The 20882-nt window shown below is 38.7% G+C and overlaps 2 protein-coding genes across 3 annotated transcripts; both read left to right on the top strand.

Moving 5' to 3' along the window:
- The first annotated feature begins 1487 nt into the window (after window positions 1-1487).
- LOC122664546 (protein IQ-DOMAIN 21-like) lies at window positions 1488-6715 on the top strand. Of its 2 annotated transcripts, none has more exons than XM_043860402.1 (5): window positions 1488-1531; window positions 1696-1774; window positions 4075-4377; window positions 4460-4909; window positions 5877-6715. In XM_043860402.1, the coding sequence occupies exons 2-5, from the start codon at window positions 1700-1702 to the stop codon at window positions 6495-6497; spliced, it is 1449 nt and encodes a 482-aa protein (XP_043716337.1). In that variant the 5' UTR covers window positions 1488-1531; window positions 1696-1699; the 3' UTR covers window positions 6498-6715. The 2 variants fall into 2 exon arrangements, with proteins under 2 accessions (XP_043716337.1, XP_043716338.1); XM_043860403.1 differs by lacking the exon at window positions 1488-1531 and having other exon boundaries at window positions 1666-1774; window positions 4460-4678; window positions 4745-4909; window positions 5883-6715.
- Window positions 6716-9154: 2439 nt separating this feature from the next.
- On the top strand, window positions 9155-20069 carry LOC122664545 (soluble starch synthase 1, chloroplastic/amyloplastic-like). The gene is made up of 15 exons (XM_043860401.1): window positions 9155-9472; window positions 9701-10062; window positions 11228-11305; window positions 11404-11528; window positions 11930-12011; window positions 13258-13431; window positions 14005-14086; window positions 16106-16197; window positions 16289-16351; window positions 16449-16538; window positions 16839-16963; window positions 17064-17172; window positions 17266-17321; window positions 18203-18242; window positions 19720-20069. The coding sequence occupies exons 1-15, from the start codon at window positions 9187-9189 to the stop codon at window positions 19876-19878; spliced, it is 1923 nt and encodes a 640-aa protein (XP_043716336.1). The 5' UTR covers window positions 9155-9186; the 3' UTR covers window positions 19879-20069.
- The last annotated feature ends 813 nt before the right edge of the window (window positions 20070-20882 follow it).

The following is a 20882-nucleotide window of genomic DNA, read 5'->3' as shown; positions in this document are numbered from 1 at the left end:
AAGTTTAAGAGAAAGAGAGAGAGAGTGTGTGTGAGTTGACCTAAGAATGATGAGAATGAAAAAAATTTGAGAGTTAGTTGAGCAGAGAATGATGAGATTGAGAACAAAATTTTAAAATGCTTCTCCATTATAATATGAAGGCCTAGTTCACTCACTTCATGGGAGTAAAAAAATAGATTAGTACTACTAAATACCATTTCTCATATATATTTTTAAACTCTGCAAAATGTTATTAAATGCAATTAGCAATGCAAAACACTGTTTTAAAAATCAAAATTGGATAAAGCGAATTGGCTTATTAATATCGGAGTTAGTTCTGAGTCCAATCGCGATTCAGATATTCTGAAGTGACCGATCCGCACGAGGTTTCTAGGGTTCAAGAATAATTTGCCAATTCCTGATGATTCTTGACCCCATTCCAAGTCTCCGCACTAATATGAAACGAATTCGAATCAAAATCGACAAGGAACTAAGGTTGGATCAAAGCAAGGTTTAAATATTTGGAATTGAGATCTGGATCGAAAATTGGCTTTAGAATCACATAATCCAAGCGTCTAGAGTTTTTCTGTATAAGATTGGCCCAAACCGGATCGGAGAGAATTGGGATCAACCCTTGCCGATAATCGGCCAGAACTGACCGATTCAATTCGATTCTTAGAACCTTGGATGTGAGAGGTTTCATGGCCCACAGGATGAAAGCCAACCGTCACCTAATAACTCATACTATTGAGTATGAGGGTATGACAGTACAATTCAGATTGGCGCAGTTGCCCGTAGCGGCCTATGTGGTATAGACTGGGCCACGCGTGCAATGACCGCCTTCCCCCCACTCGAGCAAGGCGTTAAGGCAGGGGTAAGACGATCTTTGCGCGTGCGGCTCAGTCTGTGCCACTCAGGCCGCTACAGGTAGCACGCCGTAGAGGATCTAAATCCATGACAGTATGACTCTATGAGTTGTAACTCGTAAGACAATCTGGCCATGATGAGGTGAATTTTTATCCTCTCCTGTTACAGCACGGTGCTGTAACACATCGTGCGGTAGCTGCAGAGGCCATGTGGGGCCCGCTGTGCCACATGGCCTTTGCAGCGCCGCACGATGCGTTACAGCACCGTGCTGTAACAGGAGAGGATAACGATTCATGATGAGGTAGACCGTAGTGCGTACTCCGTAGAGTAGAGAAAAATCCGCTCGTGAAAACCATAAATACGAGCGGCGACCGCTCGGGCTTGCAGTTACTACCTGCGAGCTACAGCTACAGCTGCCCCACTTCACTCACTCTTTCCCTTTTCTCTTCACCGTCACTCTTTGCCCTCTCTAACCTCTGTCCTCTCTAACCCCTCACCACTCGACTTTGACAACTCCCGCGACTTCCGCCATTACCCTAAATCTCCGACCTACCAAATATAATTCTCTCTGTCATATGGTTTGTGGTTTTAAGCTTTTACATGTCAGAAGAAAAATGTAATGGAGAGCTCAGGAATGAAGATGTAGAGAAGTAGCAGAACGCACTGATTTCCCTCTTCCAAGCTGGTTCGTTTTTTTGGATTCCTAGCTATGCTTCTTTCCTTTTCTGTGCTTTAGATTATTTTGAAATCTGTAACACGCTTTAGGATTATCTGTTCAATTTGTTTGTTCAAATTCAATTTTATAAATCTTAAGAATCGTGACCGATCCGGTGTGTCTATTTGTTCCAGCGGAATGGGAAAGAAGGGAAGCTGGTTCACAACGGTGAAGAAAGTATTCAAGCCGTCTTCTAAAGATTTAGATAAGAAGGTATTCATCTCAGTACTCTGCACTTTAAATCTCCTCAAATCTTCTTCTTCTTCTTCCTTTGTTTTTATCTGTTTTCTAAATTTCTAGTTGCATCTCTTGATTCTCTTCACATTAATATAAGTTTCATCTTCATCATCATTTGAATTGATAAGGAAAAAGCTGAGAACAGTTTCTGTGTATTTTACACAATACAATCAAAAGATGAGATCTTGCAGTTTTTAGGCTGATGCATATCGGATCCCACTTAGAGAGGGATCGTTTGAATGCATAAAGATAGAATGATTTTCAAAGGGGTTATCTTTCATTGATTCATTAATGGATATGGACACTCCTTTACTTACAAATTAAACAATTCGTTTGTTCAATTTGTTCATGAATCATGATAGAGCAGCTGCTGCTACCTTTTTTGGCCTAATTTTAAAAGCAAAGCAAGTTCCCACCAACTATTAATGCCTTATTTACAACTTTATTTGAGGAAGGTTGAACCAAGTTAGCCAAAAGACCCGCCCTTAACCCTGCCGGCCAGGATTTTGTAAAAAAAATTAACCTAAAAAATTGGGTCAAGAATTGTTAGCTTCAAGAAACACTATAATTTCTTGGAGATGAAACTCTACAAGGGATTACAATGGGATGACTCCTACTTGTACAGTTGTACTATTACATTAATTGTGTATGTCTATGAGCTTATTAAATCCAAAACACAAACATGTAATTGTGTTTAATTAAGAAAATGGGGGGAATGTTCCCCACAACCCCATTGTGTGGAGGAATCTGCATGTCACACCAATGGCAGTGTGGATAATGAAATCATCTACCAGAGTTCACATGGTCATTGTATGAGATAAAAAAATAATAAAAATTTTCATGAGATAAAAATAATAATTTTACGTTGTGAGTAAATTTTTCCTATAATATTTTTTTTTTGTTAGAAGAAAATTTTCCTATAAATTAAGGCATCCGCATAGGCAAAATGACAAATTTTAGTGAATTAGGAATTACATTTGAGTAATGGATTAGGAATTAATTTCTTTATAACATTTGACAATTAATGATTAGTGATAGGGAAGGTGTTTCCTGCCCGATATTGAGGCTACATGGGCAGGCAAGACTGCAAGACTCGAGAGCCAATGAGGGCTCCTTATCAGTTCAATCAATAGTGGGTAGAGAAATCATTTCATAGGGGAAGGAGAGAGAAAGAGACAGAGGGGGCTACCATTCTTTTTTTGGTAACGCTGGACAGGAACCATTCTCCTTTAAGCTTATTAGCTACAAAATCAAATGAAAATTATTAATGATGGATGAGAGAAAGAGAGAAGGGTAACCTTTTGATGCGCAATGGTAATTGTGATTGAGAATAGACATGATTTAATATTTTAAGAGTCCATTGAAGAACTCATTTAATGGTTTATTATAAATTTGATCATAGTCCAAAGTCCAAATACTCCAACTGTTCTTTTAAATGTAATTAAAGGAAAAGGTAAATGCCAATTAATCAATTTGAATCCATGAGTTAAGAATTCCGTAAGACTTTAAGATGACATTATCAGCTAATTAAAACTTGGAAATTAAAGAGCAAGAATACCAAATAAGGAACGGAAGACTTTATTGTCATAATTAATTTCAAAATTAAGAATTTGCTTTATGAACAACCGGTTGTTAGGTTCTCAACCATCATATTTTGATTTTATTCTCTCAAATACGGTCCAGTGCACCACATTTAAGAATTCAATCCTAAAAACATGGTAAATGGCGTCTTTTTTTCTTCTTAAGTGCTAGGTGGATGGTTGAATTCATAAGTGTGGTGCGATCACACTTGAGAAGATAAATTTCTTAAATTTTGATAGTCATACACTCAATTGATTGGATTAATTTGGACGCAAGAGTAGCAAGGATTTAGTTCATGGTATCAATACTTGAATACTATATCGACCAATCTGTATTGATCAGATATATTGATACGAATCGACTGATATGACCAATATTCGATATCAATACCGATACCTAAAACCATGTACTTACAAGGCTATCCCAAAGCCATTCTGGATTGATCTGTTCCAAATATTTGCATCAATTATTTCACGGATTGGTCCCTTTTGTACACCTGTAGCGATAGGGACAATACAGTCGACGGGTGCGTCCATTACACACACAACCCATGCATCTTGCTTCTTCGTCGCCATCATCATGTGCCTCTTTATGATACTTCTCTATCATCGCTTATATATGAATTGGAGATTATGAAATGGGTGTTTAATTTTGCTCAAATCTAATTAATTGTGGGTTATAATTTTGATTTGCAGAAACCGAATGTAGTGGAGAAATGGGAGCCTACAGAGACACCGGATACAGTATCATTTGAGAATTTTCCAGTTGAAACTTCACCTGATGCTACAAATTATGAAAGCCCATCAGAACAATCTATATTGACCACCGAAGATAGAAATCATGCAATAGCTGTAGCTGTTGCCACTGCTGCAGCTGCGGAAGCTGCAGTTGTAGCTGCCCAAGCTGCAGCTAAAGTTGTCCGGTTGGCAGGTTATGGTCGTCTCTCCAAAGAAGAAAGGGCTGCCATTCTCATCCAATCCTTTTACCGAGGCTACCTAGTAAGTAGTAAAACTGTTTTTTTTTGTTAAAATGCAAATTGCAAATTAAGTTTGAGTGTGGCTGGTGTTGTATGAATTGTAGGCCCGACGTGCTTTGAGGGCATTAAAGGGACTGGTGAGGTTACAGGCCCTAGTGCGGGGTCATAACGTGAGGAAACAAGCCCAGATGACCATGAGGTGCATGCAAGCCCTGGTACGTGTGCAAGCAAGAGTAAGAGCTAGGAGACTTCAATTGACCCATGAGAAATTTCAGAGAAGGGAGGATCAAAATGATGAAGAAGAAGAAAGACAACGACAAAGGAGAGGAGCTTATGGCAATTACGACTACAACGATGAAGAAGGCGACGAGCAGGACCGACGACGAAGATTGAAGAACCAGAGCCCATATCTATATGCAACGAAGTCTGGGATGGAAAGCAGCAGCTGGGATGGTAGGAACCAGAGCTTGGAGACCGTCAAGGAGAACTCTCAGCGTAAAAGTGATGCCTCGTTTAGGAGAGAAAGAGCCCTTGCTTATGCCTTCTCTTATCAGGTCATCCATCTCTTCCTTTACTTTTAGAGTTTATGGGTCTACCAAGTGGTCCAAACCCCATGGGTACTGACTTGGGCTTGGTTAGATTTGGTCCATGATAGTCTCTAAACTAAAAAATGAAACTCGGCCCAGTTTCAAGTTACCGTTTGATGATTTGATATCACATATGATCAAATCGCATCATGGTTTTCAAAAATGGTATTAAGATCTGTATCGATATGGATTGGCCGTATCAGATGGTTTTGCTATCTATTTTAATTTTTTTTTAAAAGTCATTTTTTGGATAGATTTAACCCCACTTAGAACTAAGGGTGTCACTTTAGAACCGGAACCAAAAAAAAAAAATCAAAACCGGCCATTTAAAAGCAAACAGAAAATTATTCGATTTGGTTTTGATTAGGGAAAGTGGCATTTCATTTGGTCCGGTTTGGTTTTGATATTGGACAAAATCGTAGTTTTTTAATCAAACAGAATCGAATAAAGTGTAACCCGCATAAATCAAATAAAATCGAACCGAACCTAAATCATATTAAACACTATACAATCACTTGTCATTGTCGAGTTGTGTGAAATTATCTCTTATGGGTTTCTTTGTTGAGCTGTGTAAAATAGGTTGAAAAGTACTGGATTTGTCATTATGGGATTTTCATGAGGTTTTAATTTCCTTCCCAACTTTATTTGTTTCATGTACGAGCCAGATGAAACGGAATAGAACTAAACCAAATCAGTTTGATTTTTGGCTTTGAGGTTATGAGAACTATTCGGTTTTAGTTTTTACAAATTATATTTTGAACTCAACTGAAAAACCAAGCCGAACCAATTGAAACATTTGCTTAGAACTGTTCCGCAGATACAGGATCGGGGCATATACTGATACAACGGATCCGATACCATTTTTTTAAACCATGAATCATATTCAGGAATCATATATAAGCTTACAGGCATTGTTTGTATACATCCTTGACAGCAACAGCATCAGAATGTTGGCAACACCAAGTCTTACTCCGAGGAACCTGAGAAGCCACAATGGGGATGGAACTGGCTAGAACGTTGGATGGTATCACAACCATGGCATGCTCGCCATTTGTCAGCACAGGATGGGTCCTACGTCCCCATACCCCACGCCAATACAGATGACATGTCCGAAAAGACGGTTGACATGGATATGGTCACCCCTTCTCGTTTAGATCCATCCAACATGGGCCGATATGGAAGCCCATTTGATTCGGCCCAGTATCGGTCCCGGCAGCAGCGCCAGACAGGGTCAGACACTATCCCTAGCTATATGGCCACCACCAAATCTGCAGAAGCCAAGTTACGCAGCCAGGGCCCAGTCAAGCAGCGGGTTCCTTCTGGACCCCAGTGGAACCCATCAACTAAGGGTGGTTCTACGGCAACATCGGGTTGTGATTCGTCAAGTTCGGGTGGTGGGACGGTAGTAACCTATCAGGCTCCAAGAAGCCCAAGCCCGAAAGCTAATGGGCTTCCTAGTCTAACGCGAAGACGTGGTGTTTATGGCCCTAATTCAAGTGCCGGCGATGACCGTGCACTGCCTTTTGGCCGTGGGTATGACTTGGGATCATTTTGAGTCTTTTAGTTTATAAATAACCATTTGCATCTATGTGTGATACTCTTTATCTTCTTCTTCCACCACTCTTGAAATCTTGAGTTTGCAGGTGGGCTTAGTGAAATATGTTGGCCGTGGACTGGGCTCTCTATGGATGGGCCCTTAATCTTTGAATTTCTTAATCATAAAGTCTTAGAACTGGATTTCTGTCTAAATTGTTTTAAATTGTGATTGGACTATAATCAGTAAATATTCATATTTATTACGTTTTATTTTCTCTTTATTTTGAGACATTATATGCCCTCTAGATTTCACATTATAAAATGTACTATATGCGTTTGTGGGTGTTCATATTTTATTGTCTCTTTTTTCATAATTATATTTTATGGATTTGTTTTTATATACGTAACCTTAAATATATGCCATGTGCTGCTTTAGTAGGCCTTCAATTTTGGACATTCTTATCACCTTCAGCACCTATACACCTATTAGTGATGCCTCCTCCTTCCTTGTTGCTTAAGGAAAACTCGATCCAAACAAGTTCAAGGATAATAAGTAAATAGATGGCTATTGCTCGAATCGATTAAGGCAAAAATTATATTAAATAATGGGGAAAAGAATTGTGTGGTTCTTGCGTCAAGACATAGGAGCACACCAATTTAACATCCTGTCTTATGTGAAATCAGAAAATCCATCCATATTGATACCCTGCACACTTTCATTTGCCCACATGCTAATGCAAGGGCTACCCGACCAAACACCGATCTCTAGCCATAAAATAGGATAATTCTAGTATTTGTTTGGATACAAATCTTACGAATAAGATGGGGGTGGAATATATTCTAGTGGTTAAGAAGTGACGACTTATGTAAGTCCTATGTCACTGGTAGCACACATGGCAGCAAGACAACTATTGTCCACGTATAAGGAGAAGATATTCTCTCGTTTGTGTGTGGGAAGATTCTTGGATTGTGAATATTCTTCGTTTTTTCTCTAGCATTAATTTCATCTTTAAGGGCGATGGATACACCCTTCCTCAACTGTAGGTGGAATGAGATGTTGGCCATAGACATGAAAAGAATAACGGAGACAGATTTAAGGAATCATGATCTTTGATATCATGTTGGACGGGTTTAACCCAAAACCTTAAGACACTATATTTATAAGACATATCCAAAGTCTCAGATAATGATGTGCCACTATACTTCTATAATTCGATCCCAACATCTCAACACTTGAGCAACCAATCTTTTGTTGATTATATAAATCTCCAACCCAAATGATTTCTCTTGTTGTATCCCACACTCTCACCAAACTTGTCATGACAGTCTCATCAATAGAAAAGAATGATCACTTGCTCCCTGTTAATGATGGTTGTCTCAAACTTGCTATTAATTGTTTTTATCATCTCAAAATACATTGTTGACATAGAATATATTAACATAACCTTAAGTCTACTTATCCATTGCATTTAGATAACCTTATTATCGATTGTTGCCACAAAGTCTGCCATACCCCACGCCCACGGTTTACTAATTTTGCAGTTGGATGTGATTGTGATTGTGAGTGGTGGTCTTTCAAACGTGTGGTTATCTGATTCTTTTACCAATCCGTGAACTAGCTAGCTTGTGATTTGGATATTCAATCTTTCCGATCCACACATGTCAATTTGACAAGTTGTTATCCGAGTCATGACCAATCGTTTTTTTTCCTTTTTTGGAACAAGAGGTATCCGGTCTTTGGCCGACTAATCCCCAAGGACTCGTGTACAACCTCACAACACACACTAACCAGGGAGTTTCCTCTCGTCCCTTGCCAACTACGCTGCCCCTTGGGGATTACTCATGACCAATCGTTACTTTCATGATCCCAAGCCCAAAGCCAAGGGGGCAGCTTGGACCAGGCCAATCCAAGCCCAGTTTGGGGCCTCCTATTTATTATGATAGACAAATATGGCATAAGGATTCCGCTAAAAGATCCTATCCAGTGTGTCAGCCCCTTCAACGCGCATCCGATGGCTGGAGGAACTCGGGCTGCATGCCCAGGTGAAAGCGAGAATGGATCATCTACACATACCAACAGGTGAACGTACACGTGAGAGTCAATCACATTTTAATTTTTGTTTCCATAAATACCCCTCCTCCCTTGTAAATGACAAAAATAGATGGTTGGCTCTCACATGTGCGTTCACCTGTTGGTACGTCCAGAGGAACCGAACTCAGTGAAAGCTGGACTGAAAGTGTGAAACCAGTTTCTAACCGATAAATAATATCGACATAACAAAAAATATATAGCCCAGATTGGGCTGTGATAAGCCCGAACCTGGATGGGCTGGGCTGGGCTGGGCTAGGCTAGGCTTAGAGTTGACATCTCCCAGGCCCTGCACCGCTACCTATATAGCCCGTGAAGGCGTGAATGGTGCACATTCAATGTGACGTGTCCAAGTGTGATGTCTGAAAGTGAAGCCTCCATTAAAACTGCTTTCCTCAACTACACGTGTCATCATATCCAAGTGCCATGTGTATTGCTGCGGCTTCAGCGCCAAGTGTCCTTATCAATTTGAGAATCTACTTCCCCTTTGCTGGGAGAAAATACTCTGATTCTTGCTCTGATGCTCTCTTCTCTTCAATAGTGAAGCTTTTTGTCTACCAAAAAAAAATAAAAAAAATAGTGAAGCTTTTGATCCCTTTTGTCACATTTTGGGTCTCACATGGAGGCTCTGCGGATCAGTCGTATTGTCATCTGCAAATTGCCTTTAAACTTGTCGGAGAAACCACTAAATTCGGGTGTGGTTGGGCAACAATGTTTTGCTCCCTGGAGGAGTCGGAGAGTTGGTGCTTCTCTGTTGCTTAGAAGATCGATCGCAGATAAAAATAAGGGTGAGTATGGTAGTTTACGAGAAAAGCTCCCTCTTGAAGAAGTATCGAATGTGGAGGTCACTAGGAGGAAGGACGGGGATGGTTCTCTAATTGGACTTCAGCTATTTCCTGAGTATGGTGAGCTCACTTCCCCCAATTTTGCAACCTTTCTTCCCTTCCCCACTCCCACTCCCACTCCCCTAGGGTTTTCTTTCATACTTGCTGCTTAATCTATTGATTTTATGGTTTATAATTTCAATGTTTGTTGAAGCTATAATTAACGAAGGAAGCTACTAATGGGAACAAAATCTTCAGAAGATTTATTATCCTTGGACCTTGATCTTTTGTATGACAACTTGAATGTAGGTGAAAAGGAAGTTGTTGACTCCGATTTCGATATAGTTAGAGGTAAAGCAGAAGAAACCAAGAGTATCGATGACGAGGAGAAACCTCCAACCGGAGTTACCCATAACATTGTTTTTGTCACTTCTGAAGCGGCGCCGTATTCGAAGACGGGAGGCTTAGGAGATGTTTGTGGTTCTCTACCTGTTGCGCTTGCTGCCCGTGGGCAATCTGTCATGGTAGTTTCACCAAGATATCTGCGGGGTGATCCCAAGGATAAGGTTTTTGGAGGTGCATTTGATGTTGATTGCCGCATTAAGATCCCATGTTTTGATGGATTGCATGAAGTTGCATTCTTCCACGAGTACAGAGCAGGCGTTGATTGGGTAAGCAAATGATACCTCCTCATGTTCACCATCTGTTTTTTTCCCCCTAATAATTTGTTGGGCCTTGTACATTTTTTCTCCTTTTTAAAGCCTAAAAAAATATAGATGAAAATTAACTTCAGAAAATCAGTTTCGCTTATTTGAATTTTAATGAAGGGGAATATTCTGGTTGGGAACAAGGAACTGTGAGAACCAAAAAATTTATTTTTATTTGCATAGAAATTAGGGTTTAGGTTTTAATTTATGTCATCCTGATGTGTTAGACGCCTATGGATAACCAACCAAGGCTGGTGTTCAAGAAAAGCAGAGTCCAATTATGGTTTCAAGTGCTCTCACAAATCATTTATGGGGGAGCGCTGGGGCCATGCATGTGCTGGCATCACGGGGGCGGAGTACTCATTTTGCCCCCGTGTCACCCACAGAGAACTTTTCTCCATCTTTTATTTATTTTTACTCGAACAAAATTTAAATAATAAGTTACCATGGAACAAGGGCAAGATACTTATCAAAAAATTTCCTGAAAAAGGCGAAAGGACTTTTCAAATATAAATACTAAAAAAACAAAAAAGTAACCAAGGGGAATTTTCCATACAAAAATCTGTTATATATATTTTTTTAAATGAAAAGCCCAAAATTTTTGTGAGAGCAAGACATTGGTTCCTTTTTTAATATATGTAGTATGGGTCTGACAGATCTCAAATAATGAAGGGGTTTATAGAAAATTTCCCAATATTTTATTACAAATTTAACAAATACTGTTTTACAAGAAATGAGAACTTCTCTGCCATGATTATTTGTTGTGAAGGGGCCTGTTCTATTTGTTTCTTTTTTACTTTTAATTAATGAACGAAAGGCATAGTTTAGGCTTTGTCTAAAATATGACATCGAATAGAGCTGATTGGAGGACAAGGACCCATGTAGCCGACCCCATTTAGGTAGGATATTGCTAAGTTGCTGTCGATGTTGTTGTGCCCTTTTCTTTTTACTATTTTTTTTTTATTCTGTCTTTGCAAGGATCCATGTAGCTGACCCCATTTAGTTGGGATAAGGCTGAGTTGTTGTTTATGTTTCATTAATCAGCACATCACACTGGATGGAGACCTCTTTTATATTTTTTGTTGTCACTGTGGCCCAAAAATAGGGACTGAACTCTTTTCCTCTTCAGGTATTTGTAGACCATCCTTCTTATCACAGACCTGGAAATCCATATGGTGATAGTCATGGTGCTTTTGGTGATAATCAGGTAATGTTATAGTTTTCTGGTGGTGATTTTAGGTTGATGCCCTATTTAGCTCTCCTCTCTTTTGTTATTAACAAGACTTGGCATTTTCATTTTTACAGTTTCGGTTCACATTGCTTTGCCATGCAGCATGTGAAGCTCCTTTAGTAATTCCATTGAGAGGGTCCACCTATGGTGAGAAGTGTTTGTTCCTTGCTAATGATTGGCATGCAAGCCTTGTTCCAGTGTATGTGATCTGCTTTCATTTGGCCTTGGGGATATCTTCATTCCTCTTTCTTTTCATGTTTCTCTTCCTCTGTAAATGCATAAAGTATGCTCCTTAAAGAGGCTGGTGCTCTGTCAAAACTCAAGGATGTCAGTGCTATATAATGTGAAGGTTGTTTTAGTTATAGGGCATTTTATCTGGTCTTCAAGATGTTTTCTCTCTTTCTTTCTTAGAGGGTGTAAGCATAGTCTGCTATTTTACTCTTATTTCCTCTAGGTTATCACAAGTCAGAAAGCATTTTTAAGTTCATTCAAATGAAGGGGTTTTTATGTGTAGAAGCTCTTCATTTTTAATCAGAATATTCTTGAATGTTCGTAACATTGAAGAAGTACTGATCTTCTTGAATACTGTTTGTAGTTCAGCCTTTTGGCAGCCAAGTATCGCCCACATGGAGTTTACAAGGATGCCCGCAGTATACTTGTCTTACATAACCTAGCACATCAGGTATATAGTTTTGGCATTGTTGCCCCTGTTTTGAGTGCTGCACTGTGATAATTGACTGTAAGTCTAAGATGGATCGATGACTAGGTTCTGAGCAGTGTATGTAAAATTGAAATGTTGGTCAGACTGTCCTGAATGGTTTGATTGCTTAACCATTTGGTTCAAGTAGTCTGACTGCAAAGTAGGCTGTGAGGGTACATAGGTACCTTGTCCATATGTCAGCTTGTGAGTTTGAAATCTGTTAAACTTCCTTGATTAATTGGTTTTAAGATCTTAACCTTTATTCCACAATATGAGAGATATGATTTCATAGTTAGTCCAATCATCTAGTATGATGGCGCAATCGCAGTTTTGACAATGTTTGACCTAGTCAATAATTTTGAGCAAGTTAGTGATTTTGAGGGTTAGTTCTTAATATAGCTTTGGAAATATTGGTGGCTCAAGTGGTATAATCATTTCATCTAGTATGCCGTGGTTTCAACTAACGTTGGATTGAGTGCTTAGAGAAGAAAAAGGAATCAGATTTTATAAGGTAGAAGAAAACAAAATCAGCAATGAGTAAGAACAATAAGACGAATTATAAGTGATTAAAGAAGATCATCTAGGATCCCCTAGGGTGTCACACCTGATCACTTCCTCCCGGAACACAACTCAAAATCAATTTATTAACTAATCTATGTTTTCACCTACCCATCACACTAGATGAAAAGATTAGACTCACTTCAAAGAAAATTGTAAGTATCATCTGGCATGTTAAAACAGTCAAGATGATGACCCCACAGCTAAAATATCTTTGCTGCCTGAGTTCCACACCAAAAAGTGTTTTTATTACCTAAGAGGAAAATAATTTACAATTTTACATTAATTAACGCAATCATTGAACTAGATTTCTATTGTATTTTGGAGGGATCCATCATTCCATGAAACCTGCTTAAGAGATCCCTATTTTGTTACTATCTAGATCACTGATTGGATCTGTTTGACCCATGCATTCCTGCTATTGCCTTTTTCTTCATTCCATTTTTCCAGCAGAGTGCGACGAACCACATGATAACAATGACTGGATTGTCATGTATATTCCTGGTTGAGCTTATTGAAAGCTCCATCCTCATATGTTTGCTATACCTGACATTATCATACTTCTGTCTCATTATATTCAGACATGGAACTTTCATGTTTTTGTATCAGAGATTACTCTCATGTCAGATTCATTTGAAAATTTACTTATAATTGTTCCTATTTATACAAGGGGGTGGAGCCTGCAGCAACTTACAAGAATTTCGGGTTGCCAACTGAATGGTACGGAGCACTGGAGTGGGTATTTCCCACATGGGCAAGGACACATGCTCTTGACACAGGGGAAGCGGTGAATGTTTTGAAGGGGGCAGTTGTTACAGCTGATCGAATACTGACAGTTAGCCAGGTTATAAGCCCTTTATTATACATCTTCAAACTTCATTCTTCCCTTGGATCCAATATCAGATATATGATCAACTGTAAGGATAATCTACTACTGAAGTATCAGCACTTGTGGGACATGCAAGGTTCTGCCCACAATTTGATGGCTAAGCATGGGAGATCTCCAGAGAAAAAGGAGTTTTTGATTCTTCTCACTAGGTCTATCATTTGTTTTAGGGTGGGTGTGTTGGGTGAGGAAGGAGGTTGGGAGGTATTAGGTTGACTTGCGGAATAAGACCTTTAGCCAAACCATTTGAACGTGAATCCTGGAAACTCATAATAAGCCAAGCCCAATAGCTGAGATAAGTCTTCTTTGAGCTTAGTTGATACTCAAATTACAAAGATAGACATCATTATCATCCAGAATAAAAAGTTTTGGGGCAGTAGTCTTCCGGGGAGGAACAGTTAAACTGGAAATGGTTTACAGATAGAGGCAATTGTGCCACATGATTCTATGTTTTCAGTGGACCGGCCATATATCTGCGACAAGGACCATTTCTTATTTCTGTCAGTTTGTTAACTTCTGCTTTCTATGCAGGGTTACTCTTGGGAAATTACTACTGCTGAAGGTGGACATGGTCTAAATGAACTCCTAAGCAGTCGAAAGAGCATCTTGAATGGTATAGTTTTGAACTGTATGCAGAATGGTCCTGTTTTAGTAAATTAAAGTGTTGATGCAAAACCTTGAGATCTACCAACCTAGTGCTCTTGATCTTAGAAAAAAATTATAATATCCATAATTGTTATTAGAAAAGGTGATAGCACCACTCCATTGCCTTTAAAATGTGTTTTGGGGCCCTTCAAATATCAATCACTCATTTTTTTAAACAATGTAGCCTGAAACCAACTCCTAAAATTAAAGGAAAGAAGTTAAGCTGTTTGTCTTTTACCCCAAAAAAAAAAAAGTTTGAGTCCAACAGCCATTGACAGCTTGTTTGTGGATCAACAAATTACAAGGAAACACTCGTCTTTTGATGTCTTTACCAAGAAAAAAACTTGTGCAATACTTGAATGGTACCCTTCGTCTACAACTCCTTATACAGAGCCCCCGATTCCTTCATAAAGTTCTGGCACCTACACTTTTCCTGCATCATGATTGTAGAAGCACTCCTCATGGAAGTTGGCCTTCAAACTCATTATTTTTAGTTATCTGAAGCTCCTGCCATCAGTGAAATAGAAAACCCTCTGCATTACATCCTTGAATTATTTGACTGTTGACAGAAGGGTAGATCTTTGGAGTGGCCCAGTAATCCATCTTTTAACCCATGGGTACTGGAAAGTTTTTTGAGAAAATCTGACAAGTAAGAACTTGTAATGCAATTTGGACCTGGCCATGGTAAAATTGGGTTTCAGATTGGGATAATGTGGTTCAACCTGATTTTTCCATAAGCCATCTTCACCAATCATTTGGGGTTCTGAATTCTTTCTTCATTCAGGTTTCACCATAGCTAGAAATTCTTTGGAGTATGGAGTACTTATCCTCTACTAATTTGAGTCAAATTGCCATTGAAAATCATTCTATATTTCTGACAGTTGTGGTATCTGCAAGAATCTGGCTACTTTGATAAAGTTGGTCCCAAGAATCTGGAGAATGGGAAATGGAGTTTCGGAAGGAAATACATTCAAGTGTTTGTAGACGAGAAGTCTTTTGGGTAGTGAGATTCACAAATGAGCTTCTGTTCTAGGCTGCTGATCCACATGGGGACTATCTGTTGGATAATACTAGATCTTACTCTAATACCAAATAACTGGCTGTTTCCTTCGAGCCATTTTTCAGGTTACCTTGTATAAATAGATTAAGCAGTGGGATTTAGACAATGCTGAATTGACAGCTGGAGCACGGGGACATTGTGCCAGTACTGGCATAAGATCTGTTTTTTTTTTTTAATAGAAAGAGAAAAAGTAAGATTAACCAAAGTTAAACGCAGTTACACCCTGTACAGTAGAGTAAGTAATTTTACTATCCCTAGCATGCTTAGCTAACCTAGTAACAACTGAAACAGTAGCATCATCTTTAAGAGAGGCATAAGATCTGTTGTGCCACTCTTTTGACTTACTGTTATTAATTCATAAAAGGGTCTTGCTGTAACCATTATTGGTTACTCTGAGACTGTGACCATGACGCTTTTGCACTCCTTCGTCCAATGGGGGACGGTCCGCTTTGTCTGTCCTGTAGGGGGTGTAGATGGTATACTCTACCGTATGATGATGTCAACTCATTATTACCCCCTTGTCTTGTATAGTGCACATATGATGACGACATCTCAGTGTAACTAAATTAAAAGCATATACCCTGTGTTAATTACGAATAACCACTTAAATTTTATAAGAATCTAAAATGGACCCTTATTCTATAAATTGTATAGATTTGGCCATGCATACATGAGTACTCGGATAGATAAATAATATCAGTACTATATGGGCTAGCTAATAATTTAAGCATCTTTTAGAGTAATGTGAATCTTGGGTTTTCTGTGGTTGATCCATGCATGAAAGTTTATGAGGTGCCCATGACTATCTTACATGTGCTTTAGATCCTGTAATGCTTTTGTTTCAGAATTTTGACACCAAAAAAGTGAAAAAGCTTGGGATCTTCAGTCTTTATTTTATTTTTTTAATTGAATTTTCATTACAACCAGGAATTGTTAATGGTATTGATGTTGCTGAGTGGAACCCAGCTTCAGATGAACATATTCCTTTCCATTACTCTATTGATGACCTCTCTGGAAAGGTGGCTCAAACTCTACTAGCCATTTGTCTTTTAGTCATGTTAGCATCAGTCTAAACGTGTTGGTTGTGAACTAAGTGGATTCAAAATGCAGGTTCAATGTAAGACTGCTTTGCAGGAGGAGTTAGGCCTTGCTGTACGACCTGATTGTCCAGTGGTGAGATGTGAATCCTTAATTGTGCATTGGTAAAATTTGGATACCCTCCTCCCCCCCTCTTCTTATTTTATAATTGAACTTGGGGTGGATTTCTTAGATTGGGTTCATTGGGAGACTGGACTTCCAAAAAGGCATTGACCTTATTCTCTCAGCAATTCCAGAGCTTATGCAAGATGACATCCAATTTGTAAGTCAGTCTTCTTTTATCCTCTTGTTGTCTTGTTTAATGTTCTTAAGATACTCTGGTCATGTCACCACAAATCCAACTTATTTTGAGAATATGCCCTTATGAACTATAATCTTCTGCTTTAATGGTTAACAAACATGTAAATCCCTACGCCTAAAGAATTTATTATATAAATTAAATAGCCATCTGCCAGAAAGATTTGGGTTTCTACTTTCTAGCTATCTCCAGAATACTCAACCAGTGTTTTTTTTTAACCCTTAACTAGGAGATAACTAATGTGAGCTATCTTATCCATTTCAGATTATGCTTGGGTCAGGGGACCTACTGTTTGAGAATTGGATGAGAGCACTGGAATCTTCTTATAAAGACAAGTTCCGGGGCTGGGTTGGATTTAGTATCCCCGTATCGCATAGAATAACTGCAGGGTATGGAATTTAATATCTGAAATGTTTTTTGTAACTTTTATGATAAGTGACTTCTTAACTTACTGATAACAACAATGTCTCGACTCTTGAAAATGCACAGCTGCGACATATTATTGATGCCATCCAGATTTGAGCCGTGTGGACTGAATCAGCTATATGCTATGAGATATGGAACTGTTCCTGTCGTGCATTGCACTGGAGGGCTTAAAGTGAGTCAACTTTCAAGGAACCATAATGCCCGAATCATTTGTACAGGTCATACATATGAGAAATCTCTTTGCTTTTTCTCTTTCTTATTACAGGATACGGTGGAGAATTTTAACCCATATGCTGAAGAAGGCAGTGGTCAGGGTACCGGGTATGTAGTCTGTTCTAAAACACTTGGTTTTGACATATTCTCTACCATAAACTGCTAGTTACCAATTCAGAATTATGATATCTTTAGATACTTATACAACTTTTTGACTATGTTAAACTTAGAATGGCATAAAAACTTAAGATGTAACTTCTTCAATTACTTCGAAGGATCCTAAGGGTGAGATTCCGATAAAGGAAATCAGACTAGGTAGTTACCTCTTGCTTCCATTTTTTGAAGTTTGTTTCCTATGCATTGTCTCAAGGCTCTGGAAATGGCTGGCAGTTTCTTCTTTCCTTATTACATATAGACAAGCAACCATGGGGTTATAATCGAGAAGGAAACACAACTTTCTCTTTGGAAAAAGTTTGGAATACCCTCAAAAAACATCTGAAGTTAATAGTTAGACACCATAGAAGCGTTAAAATTGTAGACAGTGTCTTTTGGGGAAAGTAATTCTCAATTGGATGCATAGGCCATCAAAATTGTGACTTAAATCATGCTCCACTTGTTTGTTGATCTGGATTGCTCAGCCCCTGGCAACAGACAGCAGAACTTGCACTGGATGGAATGTCCAAACCATCTTACATTTGATAAAAGAAAATTACATATCAAGTTTTATTGCTGTCCAAAAGTAATATCCAATGACTGGAAACTTTATTCCCCCCCCCCTTAATTTTCTCCTTGCTTGTTTTTTCCACTTTTTCTTTATTTTATTATGTAGTCTGTGTCAGAATTTTTCATGGGTATTTTCCCTGATGCTAGACCTATATGTTTAAGTAGGTTTTATATATTTGGTAAAATTTTCTCTTCTGTGAAAATTCTTAGTTGGAGCACTCGAGATATCGCCCTATTCATAACGATTGTCTTGAATGCTTTGACAGGTGGGCCTTTTCTCCATTGTCAAAGGAGAGTATGTTGGCGGTAAGTTCAAGTCTTATTTTTCTTTCCAAAACAGGGGTTTAATCTTACTCAACTACTAAAAGATCCCTTTAAAGATGCTTCAAGTGTTTTAACTTCTTACTATGAAAGCAACAAACCAAGTACAAATAGAATTGGAATGACCATTGAATAACAACAGGATCCTGTAAGGATCGCAAAATTTTGAAAGGGGTTGACATTCTATTTCACTGCACTTCTTCCAATGAACTACTTTGACTCCTTGTAACAGGTCTTCGACAATGACCGGATGAAGAGCTGTTTTACAAAGAAAGAGGAGGGGGGAACTTTCAATAAGTTTTAAATCCATTGAAAAAGTAATCCTGAAAAAAAAAATTATTTTAAAATAAAACAGCGTAAGGAATGACCATATTAGAGCTGGGCTGGGAGTAGCTCCGAATCATGATAAACTTAGAGAGAGTCGTTTGATGTGGCATGGCCATGTTCAAAGGCGAAGGATGCCCCAGTTCTAAGTAGCGACCTGATCCAGATTGAGGGAATCAAAAGAGCTAGAGGCAGGCCTAAGATAACCATAGGAGAAGTGGTGAAGAAAGACATGCTTAGCTTAGGCCTTGTTCCCTCTATGACTTCAAATAGAGCTTATTGGAGAGCGAAGATCCACGTGACCGATCCCATTTAGTTGGGCTATGATGTTGGGACGCTGTGTTGTAATACATGCCTTTCTCGAGGTCAAGAGCAGAATGTTTAAGAGTTAAGATGCGGATCGTTGCTAAGTTGGGTCGATGCCCTAGAGTTTGTGTCATTGTTGAGTTCTCCTTCCTTTACTTTTTTATAATTTGTTTCTACTAGGATCCATGTAGCCGACTCCATTAAGTTGGGGTAAGGCTGAGTTGATGTTTACAATAAAACATCTCTGTCTAGGCATGCCTCAGAAATATAGATTCAATACATGATATTAATCCTAAGCTGGATACAATCATACTACAGCATGGATTGGAAGCATGATGAAAATTGGGGACTCCTAGTCTTTATGGCTAGAACGAAGGATGCCCCAGTATTTTTTTTTTTTCGTGGGGTTGGGGGGGAGGGAACAAGTGAGGTAGAAGGGAATGAAATATCACTCTCTTTTTTACTGTATGATACATCACTTCCATCTTAGCGTTTCAACTAGTGATTTCTGTGTCATGTCGACAATATACATCTGAAGAATTGTTGATTAGTTTGTTATTGTAGAAACAAGGACTAGTTTTGCATTTTAATTGTCCCTTATTCTGATGGGTCAACTAAAAGATCTTTAACATTTAACCCCATTGAAATGGTTTTAGAGTGAGAGGTGGTAGTGTAATTATTGGGTCCATTCAGTAAGAAGTTCCCTCTTAGAAGAAACTCCATAATTACATTACTCATTGCATGCTGTTAACTTTTCTGACTATCCCATGTAAACGTTTCTTACTGAGGTTTAAAACAAGACTTACTGACATATGCACATGGTGATTGACAGGCCCTGAAGCTTGCCGTTGGGACATACAGAGAACACAAGTCTCCTTGGGAGGGATTGATGAAGAGAGGCATGAAGAAGGACTACACCTGGGACAAAGCCGCCACTCAGTATGAGCAAGTCATTGAATGGGCCTTCAGTGATCCACCGTATGTTCAATGAGAGGTTAGAAAAGTCTAGGATATTTTTCATTGCCTGCCTCAGTTTTGTATGATTTTGTTAATAGTAATTTTTGTTGGACAGTCAACACTCAATTTATCTTCATCTGCTGCTGAGTTAATAATTTCACATTGTTATTAATTTTTGTTCTTCTGGAAAGAATGGTATTAATTTATTTCCATGGCAATTGATTGTTGGGTATTTTAGTTCTAATGTATATTAAAAATATTTTCCTGACTTTCCATTCTCTGGAGGGTACTGGAGTTTCTTTAACTTAAAATGATCACCAATTTTATGTCGTGAAATATGTTTTTCTTGTTGGAGTGTGGCTGTGGATGATACCAATGATTCTAAATTCTTAGACCTCAGGGAACTGCATGAAACCATCGTCACTTCAAGGTCTCTACAGTACGGAATTGTGGAACTTGGCAACTGAGCTTAGAGCTTCCTCCGATTCAAGGGCAGAAGCATGGACTGTAGTCTCATATGCCAGCCAGCTTCTTGACATAAATCTCAATTCTAACAGGCTCGTGAGGTAAGGCCGTGCTCTTATAAATTTTTGTAGTAGATGGAAAAGTGATCTATGCAGTCAACGAATATGAGAGAGGTGATTTGGTTACTCAATGTCCACCTTCAACCTTCACAGCTGCCATGAAAACGACACTGCAACAGATGTGTAGTTAGTTCTCTATGGGTAACCAACACATCTGTGCGTGGCAAAAATCCTACCAGTGATTGTTTCTTTTCCTCCTTTGGTCTTGGTGTGAGAAATAGAGAGTTGTTGGGTCTGTTTTTTTTTTGCTGTTATGGCTATGCTCACCTCTAGAAGCAATGCTCTTATGCTCATACTGTGCTACCGACCAAACGCACATTATAAAATACATAAATAAATTGATACAACCAAACACATTAATTTGTGACCTTATCTTTATAATAGTAGCTCTCAATCCTTGATTGATTGGGAGGGAGAAACAATCAGTAAAACATCGATTTATTTCACGGCAATA

Source organism: Telopea speciosissima, chromosome 6 (genome assembly GCF_018873765.1).
Source record: "Telopea speciosissima isolate NSW1024214 ecotype Mountain lineage chromosome 6, Tspe_v1, whole genome shotgun sequence".
In the NCBI taxonomy this organism is placed as follows: Eukaryota; Viridiplantae; Streptophyta; class Magnoliopsida; order Proteales; family Proteaceae; genus Telopea; species Telopea speciosissima.
Note: the sequence above shows the minus strand (reverse complement) of the source record. Positions and strands in the feature narration are given on the sequence as shown.